This window comes from Lepidothrix coronata, unplaced genomic scaffold, assembly GCF_001604755.1.
Source record: "Lepidothrix coronata isolate B3197 unplaced genomic scaffold, Lepidothrix_coronata-1.0 Scaffold258, whole genome shotgun sequence".
NCBI classification, from domain to species: Eukaryota; Metazoa; Chordata; class Aves; order Passeriformes; family Pipridae; genus Lepidothrix; species Lepidothrix coronata.
The window spans coordinates 277,201-290,255 of NW_016690438.1; the positions used below are offsets into that span (position 1 = coordinate 277,201).

General features: G+C 38.1%; 1 protein-coding gene across 3 annotated transcripts in view; it reads left to right on the forward strand.

Moving 5' to 3' along the window:
• OXNAD1 (oxidoreductase NAD binding domain containing 1) overlaps window positions 1–10,974 on the forward strand; it is a 14,212-nt gene extending 3,238 nt beyond the window's left edge. The window contains exons 3-8 of one of the 3 annotated variants that reach the window (XM_017835486.1): window positions 771–877; window positions 4,371–4,512; window positions 7,333–7,369; window positions 7,475–7,575; window positions 9,852–9,960; window positions 10,605–10,974. In XM_017835486.1, the coding sequence (XP_017690975.1) occupies window positions 771–877; window positions 4,371–4,512; window positions 7,333–7,369; window positions 7,475–7,575; window positions 9,852–9,960; window positions 10,605–10,759 (651 nt within the window). In that variant the 3' untranslated portion in view covers window positions 10,760–10,974. Of the gene's footprint in view, window positions 1–770; window positions 878–4,370; window positions 4,513–7,332; window positions 7,576–9,851; window positions 9,961–10,604 lie in introns of all 3 variants that reach the window. The other 2 variants (XM_017835487.1, XM_017835485.1) reach the window with 2 other exon arrangements.
• Window positions 10,975–13,055: the final 2,081 nt, after the last annotated feature.

Genomic DNA, 13,055 nt, shown 5'->3' on the forward strand with positions numbered 1-13,055 from the left:
AAAACTCCTCTGTTAACCAGCAATAAAAACCTTGTGTCGTAGTTACCCCGTGTTCATAAATAAAATATGTGCTCAAATGGGGAGGTATAAATGCAGGAACACAAGGCTTGCTGGTTTTCTTGCATTGATGCACTAATACATATGTTTCAGTAATGCATTTAATTACTTAAATAAAACTAGATACAGCTCCAGAATTCTCCCTTCAGTTGCAGCTGATCTTTAACAAATGTCCTTTGTCAGTCTTTATATCAGCAATCTTTTTACTTTGTTGCTGGAAGATGCAGGAGTGTGTGTCTTTTATAGATGTGTAAAGAACCTGAAAAGGGATAAGTAGCAATCACTTCTCTTTATAGCTAAGCTTTCAACTGAAAGTGAGTTTGTATATAATCTTAGAATAAATCTGACAAAAGTGACAGACATGATGGACTGTAAGTACAAAAATATTTCTCCATTCAATGACTTATGTGAGTGAATCATAGAATCAAAAAATGATTTGGATTTGAAGACCAGCAAATTCCAGTCCTCCTGCCATAGGCGGGGATGCCACTCACTAGATGAGGTTGTTCAGGGCCCCACCCAACCTGGCCTTGAACACTTCCAGGGATGGAATCCACTTCTGTTTTTCTACGCCAGTGAAAACATATTAGTGCTGTAGGTAATGAAATGCTGCAGAGAACATGGAAGGGATAGATATTTCATGCACAACTTCTTGAGTACTTTTGCTGCAAATGATATCTGTGTATCACAATGGCTTATTTTCCTTTTGTCAGGTGATTACACAAGCAAAAGTGTGTGGAATCACCAATGAATCGGAGACAGTCAAAAGACTTCGTTTGGCTATTGCAAATAAGGATTTTACGTTCAAAGCAGGACAATGGTAAGATCTTTCAGTATTTGTGGGAGAAATTACTAGGAGAAGTCTACTGCAGCAAAGTGTTAAAAGGCCTCTCTGATCCTCGAACCTTGGGAAAAAAATGTTAGTTTATATAATACCATGTTTTCTTATTGGTTGCCCTGTCAAATAGCTGATATTTGCCATAATTTTTAAATAGTCATTATAAAATATGTAATATTACTAATAAAAGGGCAGAAATGGATGTTCTTTAAATGTTCAGTTTGATTGTTTTGATGTTTTCCTCTGGTTTATGTATATTACATTGTTTCTTCAGGAGTACTTTGAAGTTCCATGCACTTTATTCTGCAAACTGTCTTTGCTGTCTTTATTTACTAGTTACCTTTACAGTGGAGCTGAGACTGCTGCTTTGCAAGTTACTTAGTTTTGGTTTATAATTAAATCAGAGTTCCTTGCTAAGTTTTATTTTTTTCCCCTTGAAGTTTCTTTAATTCTGAAGATTAAGCTAGTTAGGTCGGATTAATAATATAGAAAGGCAAATTTGAAAATAAAAAACTTGCATTATTAAGCCTTTGAAACAGTTAGCTGTTTGTTTAAGCAATTTTACAGGTGTTCTTTTTTTTTCCAAGGAAGTAGTGAATATTCACGTTTGTCATCCTTCCTTGTTAAAATTACTCTCACTCTGTCACTTTTTTTTCCTCTTAGAAATTAATTTAAAACTATGAGTAGTTGCTTTTGGCAATGGACATTTAAATGTTTTTAAACTTTTTACTGGTTTAGGCCATCTGAAAGTGGTTTTGCTGGAATCAAAGTATAGCTGCTAGGGTATTAACAGCATATGTTACTCATGGAGTGTTAATATGCTGGCTTTTAAATTTAGAACCAGAACACAAGATGTTGATTGCAGTAATTTGTTTGTGAAGTAATTTGCTGCAGTTTTTGCACATGTGCAGTGACTCATATTAAATTCTTGCTTGCCAGTACTTGGAAAGAGCATTTACCCTTCAAAAATGTTTTTGAAATTATCATGCTGAAAACTGAAAGCTTTAATTATAATTACTCTTCTTCATTTTCTTCTTCCTTGAAAGTATTCTAATGCTATTGTAAGGTACACAACAACTTTTCTGTACTTGTAGCTATAAACTGTGGTTGCATTTTTTGATGAGCAGTACAAAATACCAGACCACAATTTCCTGAACAAAAAAGGCTAACTTGTTAGGATTTGCTATAGTAAGATGTCACAGCCAAAGATTGTCACTAAAATGTTTGAATTTTCTGAAAGTGTTCTAATTATTGAGATTTTTTAGAAGCAAAAGTGAATTTGTTTTGCAAGCACGCTGGCAGATACTGGTCTTTATCTGACTACAAATAATGATGAAGAGACTTGTTGCTGTTACCCATTTTGATTCACTAAAACATGCATTGAGGTATATGCATGTTACAAAGCTGCTTTTTCAAAGTGTTTGTGGTTTTGATGTTTCTAATCTCCTCCTTCCAGCAATCAGTAATTATTGTTCATTTCTTAAGGATTTGGCTTAGCTAGCCTTTAAAAGGAGGGAAATGCAAAACCACTCTCAGATCTCTGGTTTACATCTTTTTTGCCTCTGCTTGTTGTGGGTTTTTATGTAAGGGTTTTCCTTCTTTTTTCCCCTTCAGCTACTCTTTTCCCTTAAGCTGTCACAGGTAGCATTTCTTAAGGAGCCCTCTTATCCTTCCTAACATGGCTAAGACAGACAAGCCATCAGAAATACGAGCTTGTCCACTGGAATACAGTATACTGTGCCCTACAATCTCACAGTTATGTAACTGGGAAAGAACTACTAATATGGAAAGAAATGTACATCTGCATTAGTATTTTAGAAAGGTAAAAACTTATGTTTGGTTGAGGTTTTGCAGCAATGTTTGGTTTTGTGTGTGTGTTTCCCCACTGGGTACAGATTGACCTGAATGTAAATTGTTACTTTACAGCACAAATTCTTATTTTTTCGTTAATGTAAGTAGTAAGATTGTTTTCCACCAGAGGGAGGTAAAGAGCTTCAGTAGCATCGTTAGATGTTCTTTGCTCTGATAAATGCTGCATTATAACAGTTGTCCTTTCTAATTTCTTGGAGCCTGACTGCCAGGAAAGCTGGGCCCCATGGGGCACTGGGGCTGCAGAAGCTGAGCACAGTGAATTGAGCCTTCTCAGCGTTTTTGGTTGTTAACCTTTCTTTTGCAGTCTGATACCTTTATACACCATCAAGTTAAAAATTATATCACTGTTGTATATTTCACACTTTGTGCGTTCTTCGAGAGAGAGGATGTTGTTCTTCAAAGGGTGAAGCTGTGTGGGGAGATATTTTTTGTATAAAGTCGTGAACTATTCAAAGTGCTTCTCTCTTCCCTCAAGCAACTGTGATCTCTGTAAAGGATACAGCTTTGCTGTTTAAAGAAGATATCTGTGCTGTGGAAGCCAGTCTGTATTTCTTGTTGCATCCTCATTTAACAAATACTGAGCCAGCCTAACCCGGGCTTGAATTGAATAACGATTCTATAGTACTTGGCATTGCAGTGTGGTTGTTTTTTAAAGGGAGCAGAAGAACTAGTTATAAACATTACATTTATTTTGAAATACAGGGATTTTTTTTATGTGCTGTAGAAAACAAAAGTATTTAAGATTTATGGAACACAGAGGAGTTCAGATGATGGATCATAAAACAACTTCTAATTTTTTTCTGATAGCTTACTATTTGGAATACCACAGCCTTACTTTTATGAGAATGAATTATAGTTCATATGTAGTAATGGCTTACCTTCCATATTGTCTAATGTCTAGTGTTACAGAAGCTTAGTCATATGTTACCTTCTAATGTGTAGAAACCCTGGCGTGGTTCACGTTTAACTTAAAAAAACCCAAACAAACACAAAACCTGAAAAAGCAGGAATTTATTCCAGTTCAATTTCCTAACCTAGAAAGTGATATCTGCCACCAGAGGGAGCTGCAGTTCTGCTGCCAGTAACCGACTTTTCCCATGAGAAATTTTTTACACACTGTTGGTTCTACTGTTTCATCTTCCCGGGAAAAGAAAGTGTTTAATCTAAAGTAATTTTCCTAAAATTAGAATCCAAATCTTCTTATGTTTTAAAATTGAAGAGCCCATCAAAGGGACCAAAAAGAGTGGGATTTAAGCCACTCTATCAGACCATATTGTGTTTTTGTTGTAATACGCAAATAATTTATTTAAAACACTTAGAATTCTAGTCTGCTGTAAGATGTGACATCTAACGCTAAAACCAGTCCGGTTTTAAAACCTTCTAGTTTAAAAAACATGATGATTTGTTTCTAGATGAAAATAATTCTAAGGAAATGGCGTTAGGCAAGATTAACTCCTTTTCTGGAAAAGTTATGTTACGGAAATGAAGATGTTGTAAAGGCAGGATAATTGAAACAAAAGCAGCCATATTGTTTTGGCTGTTGTTTTCCATGGTTGGGGTTGTTGGCTTCTTTTTTAAAATTCTGTTTCTGGTCTATTTTTAGGGTTGATTTCTTTATTCCTGGAGTATCTGTAGTTGGGGGATTCTCAATATGTTCAAGCCCTGGCCTCTTAGAACGAGAAGGAATACTAGAGCTGGCAGTAAAGCACACTGTTCATCCTCCTGCTCACTGGATTCACACTGAGGTAAATTACATTAACTGTGAGATTTGCCTCTTTGTTTGTTTGTTTGTTTGTGGGATTTTGGGGATGTGGAGGGGGTTATGTGTGTGTGTTTTTAGACCACTTTGTGCTATTGACTGCAAAACTCGTGTTGACTTGTTCAACCATTTTTAATACAACATAAATCTTAAAACCTATTGTTCAGTAAGGGACTGAAATTGGATGTTTATATGGTAATATGGTTATTGCAACCTTTTGATTCCACTTGTGCTTACAGTGGACTAACAATGATATTGTAATTAGTGCATATAAGGGTTCTTACTCCTTTGGAATTAATGAACTTAAAAATGTTGAAAACTCTCTGTTCTAAATTATGCCCTTGAGAACAGTGTTACACCTTACAAAGCTAATCTGATAACGTTCCATAATTCCTGAGCATTTCTACAAATGTAAAATGGAAATCGTTGATAAATCACAGATAAATATAGATTATTAAGGGGGAGACAAGGGAGATATTCAGATCAGGTTTTCTCAAATGATAAAACAACAGAATACTTTAGGATTTCTATAATATTCTCTTAAATATGCAGTATTACCCAAGGCTTGATTTTTTTGCTATATTAAAAGCAAAGCCTGACACTTGGCCTCTTGCAGTGTTTTGTTCATCATTTACCCCATTTAGTTACAGTCAGAGGAGTCACATATTTCATCAGTGATCTGTCCTATCAACTTTTATTCTTTTCACAATCTCTGAAGACTCTTTTAGGACTTCTGATGTCATAAATTAGTTTGTTGTTGCTGAATTTACTGGTTGAATTTTAGGATAAATCTTTAATCAAGGGGTAAGCTACGCCAAACCTGATGCTCTTCTACCTAAACAAAACCACATGCTTTTCCTTAGGAAACAAGCAGAAAAAAAATATCAACCTAGAATTTGAAAATGTTGTATATGTGGTGAAAAAGCTCTGGTACTTAATTGTTTAGAAGTTACTTCTAAAGGAAGTTGGTAACTCAGGGTAGAAGATGTTATGGGAATAGTTAGCACTCATTTACTTACTGTATTTGGGGTTTTTTAGAGGTATTTATTTCTTAATATTACTGTATATAAATCATAAATTTTAGCACTGTGTACTTTATAGCTTTAGGAAAATGTAGCCTTTTAGAAAAATGTCCATGTAATGCATTGATTGCTTCACTTCTCTACCTGAGCTGTGTTTCATGGCGAGGCTTCGCGAACGAAGATTTGGGAAGGCTCTATCCACATTTGCTACAGGCACGCTGGTGGCTTATGAGGCCAATACGAGACAGACATATCCTCTACCTGAGCTGTGTTTATAAACTAGACTAAAGGACAACATTTTCTCATCGTATTACTCCAGAGTTTTACTGTCTTTTCTTGTATACTGACTTATTGTTATCACTGTCATGGCCAAAGCGTGGAAATATGTGGGAGACTGCTGATTATGAGAGATCTCCTCATGTCCAGTCTTGATGAGCTACATCTGGTTAAGGTGGCAGGTTAGATGACAGAGGTTGTTTCTCCCTGAAAAGGCTTATTTCCTCAAAGGGTACCATATTCTGTGTCCTCCTTCTGCCATGTGAATCTGGAACACTTGTGGATTCATGTGTCTCTAAACCAGAGTAAAACATGGTGGGAAAGCCTGGTGGTGCATATGAACAAGGAGAGAGAAATTGGTTTCAGATAATGAACGCTGACTGTCTTACACTATAATTGAGAGACAATACTTCATGGAATGATTAAGAAAGGCAAGAAATTTGGGGGGTTTTTTTAATGATCATGGTAACTAGGAACTTGTGTGTTCTGTGCAATACCTGAATCCAAAGGCCTCCTCCTTCGTCCTGGTGGAATTGTTGCATGTTTAGACCTTTGCTGTCTAAGCAGTTGTCATTAATGGAATTCCTTTTGTTGCAATTTACTGTTTCCTGATACCAGAAGGATTCTTTGGAGGAAGTGTTTTCATTTTCTAAGCTAACTTTTTAGCAGTTCTTGTAGCTTTCCTTGTTTTTCCCTCTTCCTTTCCTACCTTCCTTGGTTTCCCTATCCTCTTCAGGGTTTTTTTTGAAAACCTGTATATGGCCTGAAGTGAGTTGTGTTTTCTGCTCTTACTTGTTCTGTCTGCTTGCAGTGATGTGGGAGAACTCACCTGACTTCTCTGTACTGCAGTTTCACCCTTCATACCGGGATGCAGTGCCGGTTTACCAAGAAGATATTGGCCCAAATGGATTTTTTTGTTGTAGCTTTCATTTTCAATGTAACAAAAAAACATGCTTGGACAAATTTCTCTAAGAAATAATATCTTACGTGCGAGTGGAGAATAAGAGAGAAGGTTTTCCCCTGATTTTTCTTCTTCTGTGCCTCTGAAGTTGCAAATGCAGAAGTGATTCTGTAAGAAATATTCTTGTGGATACTGCTTCAGTTCTGGGTGTTTTCTGTTTTTTGGGAATTTTCTTGACACGAGGCTGGGTTTGGGTAGAAGTGTGATCTCACGTTGACCTCAGGTTTTCACAACCACGTCCTGCGTTGGAAAACTCTTGCGTGAATCGTTCCTCTTTCAGGTCCTATGGGGATGAAAAGGGGGAGTTGCCATCCTGCCTTACCATAAGACTGAAGCTTTTGAAAGTAGAACTGGATCCCTAGAGACAATGGGTTACCTCAGATAGCTGGAAATTTTGTGAATATTCCAAAGAATTTCTGGTTTTCCCTCACTGGTCAATAAAAATAAAAAATCACAGCCCAGCAAGTCTTGTGACTGGAATGCGAGAAGAATAAGGTTTCAGTTTTGCTTTTCATTTTGAAATTAAATATCTTCTTTTCCGTCCTAGTGTACTCTTGACTCAGAAGTGGCTCTGCGAGTGGGAGGTGATTTCTTCTTTGATCCTCAGCCTGGTGACTCCCCAGTAAACCTAGTGCTGATAGCAGGGGGTGTTGGAATTAACCCATTGTTTTCTATACTGCTGCATATAGCAGATCTTCATGGATACCAAGAGGGTAAAGGAAATGGACACAAATTGGGAACAGTGAAGCTGTACTACAGTGCAAAAAATACAAGTGAACTCTTATTTAAGGTAAATAAAAAGTTTTTTTTTTTAAAATAGGTCTCAGCTATTCAGCTACTAGTGAGTGTATCAATTGGTTGCCAAACTCCAGAGAGTCCTTCTGTGTAAGACAGTGTACAAACAGAGACAAAACTCACTTCCTGCCTCAAATCCCATGCGTGTTTTGTTAACTTCTTAGGCCAGTGTACAAATTAAGGCTGTTACTAGATATACCTGGTCTCAGTGACTTTGGTGATAAGTCAGTTACCCCTAAATTTTACTGTAGCCCTGCATTTTACTATAGTCTCATAAGAGCATCATAGTATAATAAAGAGTATATATATTTAGATGTATATATACACACCAGTAGTATGCATAATGTTATAACACTGAAACCACATAGTCTTGGTATAGATTGTATTGAATTTAAAGACTAGAAAAGAGCAATTATATCCAAAGGAAACACTTTCTAAAATAACAGGGGAGCTTTATTGATAATGCATTAGCTATTATTGAGTACTGTTGTATGAATGAAGGATTTATAGCTGCTTTTAAAATTTCTTGTCCAGCACTTCATTAACATTTACTCAGCAGTTAAAGATCAGTTGTCACACTCAGCCATTAAGGGTCACTGATAACACTTTAGGGTCAAATTAGCCCAGCTTCTGTAAAGAAGCATCCAAAATGATTTAGATTTCTTCAAAGTATTGAAGGCTTTTGATTGTAAGATAAAGGTGAAAATAAACTGTGTATAGGATCCATCAGTAGTTTTTCTTCTGTAATTCTGCCATGTTACTAGATATGGAAATATTTGCTTTCTTTGAAAACTCATTTGTTTGTTGCTAGAAGCAGAATAATCTGCTCCTCCGTTTGGCCCACTGCTGCTGTGCCAGTGTGTTCTGAGCATGCACAGGTGTTCTCAGTGCCTGTGCTAACATTCTCGAGTTTCACTGCAGCCGTGCTGTGACAGCAGAGCTTTTGTATTAAAGCTTCTGGGACAGAAGAGAACACAATGATATTTACAGTGCTTACAATATACTTCACGTGTCCCTCAAATCCAGAACATGTCTGTCAAAATTCTTTACTTCTGTGCAGAGGAGTGAGGAAATAGAATCACTAGGAGCCCTTATGCTGGTGCAAGAAACATCTGTGCAACTCTCCAGGGGGAACTGCTGGATTGTCACTGATGGTTTGGAGGACCTGTTCCCTGAAGGACCAGCTCTGTATAGGCTGACAAGGGCAAAGGGAAACACCAGTGTCTTGGGTGTGATGCTTGTTCTGGATGTGCTCTCATGTCACAGGCTGAGGCCCTGCTTCTGAAAATCTCCTTAGTGCAAATGGTAGAAGCAATACAGTGTGAGAGTTACAAAAGATAGCAAGTCAACAGTAGAGGTACTAGTGGAACTAGTGTCCAGCAGTGTCAGTCTCTGCTGCTCTTCATTCCTTGTCTTTTTAGGGGTTCAGGAACAGATTTGCCTACAAAGTAGTATCTGTCTAGGGTTTTTTGTTAAGCAACCCATGGCAGACTCTCTAGTGTAGTAACCAGTTAGCAAGCAAACACAACTAAATGAGCTAATTTACCTATTTGCAGAGTAGACATTATTTGTATTTCAAAATATTTTTAAGAATTTCCAGTGTCCATTCCAGCAGTGAAAATCTTAAATAGTGCAGAATCTAGACAACAGCTAAATCTTAATTTCAGAATTAACTACAGCATCTGAGAGACACATTATTTTTTTACTATGATTTGAATTGAAGCTGCTGGGTTTTTGGCTGTAACTTATCACAGCTGTGAGTTAGGGAACTGAAAATTACCGTTTCTACTCTGGTAAAAAGTAACATTACCATTATATTGTATTTGGTTTTACATGGAGGATGTGAGACAGTAAAAGGTCTAGTAATCTTACCACATAAGGCAGACAAGACTCAAAAAGTTCCTAGCAAATGGTAAATACATACTGCAGGGGGGTTTTTAAATGGAAAACCCCTATGGAAGTGGAAGGAGGAAATAGTGAGAATTTAAAAGGGGAAGAAACTGGGAAATGACATAACTGGTTCTTAGGTTCAAATCTTACAGAACCTATCTCAGCAAAGGAGACAAGCTGGCAGGGAATTTACATTCCAGGTGTGGGAATTGTGTGTGTAGGTGTGCAGGTCAGCCCTGTGGAATCAAGCCCATCAGGTTCTCGGTGCTGAAATGCAAAGTCTTGGTTCTCGGTAATAATCACTGGTGTTCTGGGAGTGTGTGCATACATCTGCTTTGATTTAATGGCCTGTGGTGTAAGCAAGTGTGTTTAACATTACAGAAAAATATCCTTGGTTTGATGAACACGTTTCCTGGAAAGATCACATGTTGTTTCCACGTTACCCAACAGCGTTCACAGATCTGTAAAGAACTTCAGCCACATGTTACAGGTAAATGTACAGAATGGTATCAAAGTCCAAGTTTGATTACATCCTAAAGGATGAAGTTATTATGCATAACTCAGTATTTTTACATTTAAAGGTTCAAATCGAGATGTGAGTTAAACCTAAATAATTTCACTGACCATACTATGCTTTGCAGAAAAATTTTCCCTTTCCAGTTTTTGTTTTCCTCTTTTAATTCAAAACTTTATACCGGTATTTCCCACTTCAAACTTTATTCCAGAAATTTTTAAGCAAAGTTTTTACTTTCCTATTTACTTTGCTTAAGGTGGGATTGATGAAGGATAATCTGACTGCTTGTAAGAGACATTTCAGCATGTTTCCATTTCTGCTGTATTTGTGTTAGAGATACTTACCTATTTTTTTCATGAATGGGGGATTTTTGCTTGTATGTAAGCTGTGTTCTCTTCAGTGACTAATACCCTCTGCATTCCAAGCAGAAGTACTGATCTAAATCCCCAAAAGAACAAATGGCTTTTGAAGCCTCAAATCTCAATACCTATTATTCTGAAACAGGCCAGGCATTTTTAAGAAAGGAGTGCTTGAAATACCTCTAACCAGACATTCTTTTTGAAATGACTTCACGATTAATATTTCTGTTCTCATTTCCTACTTTTTTTTTTGTTTGTCAGAGGGAAGAATATCTGAAAAGGACCTAGAAAAACACGTATCTAACAATACTTCATGGTACATCTGTGGTCCACCTCCAATGATAGAATCCATATCCAAACTACTGTCTAACATTGGTGTTCCTGGAAACCGTGTTTTCTTTGAGAAATGGTGGTAGTGACACCTGCTGAAATATATTATTTTTTCCAGTGCATTTTGATAAGCTAAAATGTACAGAAATGGATTATGAATTATTTGGAAGATTTTACTTCATAGATGAAGATGTCCTCAATTGTAACAGTGTTCCTTTTAATTTAACTGTAAGATACCTGTAATGCAGTGCTGATGCTTTGGGGAAAGAAAGTGATTTTTTATTAAAGACATTAACTGTTATGCTTTTTGCTAGTTTGCTTCTTCTTATGAGTAGCAGCATATTTTCACTTTAGACACTTCGTTAGTCAGCTTTTAAAAGACTTTCAGTGCCTGATTCAGCAATTGCAGAGAATTAGTTATACAGCAATGCCAGGTCTGTTTATAAAAATAAATGAGGCCACAACTTCTGAATCTGCTCCAAATGAGTCAATACCCTTCCCTCCCCAGTTCTACACAACACAGTACCACTTCTATAGAAGTACAGCTGCGGTGTTGTGACTTCCTTCTCGCCATTTCTTGTCAAAAGCAAAACCCAACCTTTTATGTGGTTCAGCTGTGTTGACAGTAGAAGACATATTTTTTTGCAATCCTATTCAGCCCTGAGTTAGAAGTGTTGAGTGTAGCAGTGTTAGGCATCAGTACAGCTTCCCACCTGAACCTGTATCCCGTGCCAGTGCCGAGGTCGTCCATCCAAGATTGTGCTTTTGTGTGCTGCATCCTCAAAAGCAGCACTGGCCAGCAACGGCCAAGATTGGAAATCTCCACAATCCTGCTGCATAAAGCACAGAGCTTTAGGGGAATCCAGGACGTATCAGTTCTGCTTGGAGAAGAGTCTCTGGAAAGATTGCTCTTGTAAGGCATGAGTGTACCTCTCTGTGTCATGGCTGACACCTGAGCCCTTCCAGAATGAAGCTTCTTTGCCCAGCTGGTAGAAAAACTCATTGTAGAATCTGAGACCAACAAAAAGCTAGAGGGAGTTTGCCAATTACCTGCATAGACAGTTCAAGTCCTTAAAGTGGTAGAGATTCCCACTGTACATCTGAAGACCTCAATAAGGAACAGTATCAAAAATACTAAATTAATATTGAATTAGTAAGAATGTTAAACAGATAAGGCCTTGTCTTTGTTAGTGGCTCCTTACCTTGTGTTAAATGTTTCAGACAATAGTCAGCTAGGTAATGCAGCAAGTTTCTTGCCATCAGTGTGTTACTTCTTTGGCCCTAAACAGAAGTTCCAAGGATATCGATCCCATCAGCCTATTCCAGCCTGCAGCAGTACTGTTGGTGTGAAGCACTTTGTTTTTCAAGCATAACATCCCTGTGGTTGGCAAAGAAGGCCTCCAGCCCAGCTGTAGTTCTCTCCCAAAAGTCATTTCAGCTTCAGCATGCTGAGTTTAGCCTCTAGTAGTGCCCTCTTTTTATCAATCTGGTACCTGTACAGTTTGTAGGATACCTACTGCCATATCCACATGCACCTCATCTTCAAAATCCAATAAGGCAGCCCAGCTGGGAAACTCCAGGCCCTTGCTTTGAGGGAAGCACAAAACTACTACTGTAATTATGGCAGAAGGTGATTCAACAACTGAAATGATGCCAGCGCTTCCTGAGTGTCGAAGAGAACAGGCCATACCTGCTGCTGCTCAGAGCACACACAGCTGAAGGACAGGCTGTATTTTCCATCAGGAGGGCATGACTCTGACTGATGGACCTTAAAGAGTTGCCTTTTGGGGACAGCACTGTGATGAGGCCTTGCCTGTAAGTTTACACCTTCTGCTGCCTGCAGCCTCATCCACTGAGGTCTGTGCTCGTGTTCCACGTGGCTCTGCCGCCCGCTGACATCGCCAGCCTCCTCCACAGTCCCTGCAGACCCAGAGGGGATGTCTCATCGAATTCCCTCCTCCTCAGACGAGAGGAAGATTCTTTCTGAGTACCCCTATTTCAAGGAATGGTTCCTTGTTTGTTCACTCTAGAATGTAAATAGGACAGCATGCTTGTCACAAAAAATAACACCAAGGGGGCTTTGCATTCACAAAGATTGCAGCTGACATGTCAGAGCTTGATGCTTGAAAGCAGCGGGGTTTTCCTAGGAACGTGCAATACATTGCTATCGGGAAGTACTGGTGCCCTAAAATAAAAACCACACGTTAGGCTCCTGCGTGTTTTGACAGTGTAATGATAAAAAGATTCTGAGAAGCCTTTACATGTTGTTTTTCTTATGACTTTTAAATCATTATGTGGATTATAAACTGGTATATCTTTTTTTCCGCTTAATGCATAGGCTTTCTGCAGCCCAAATGACATCTCTTTCACAAACCCCTCTTC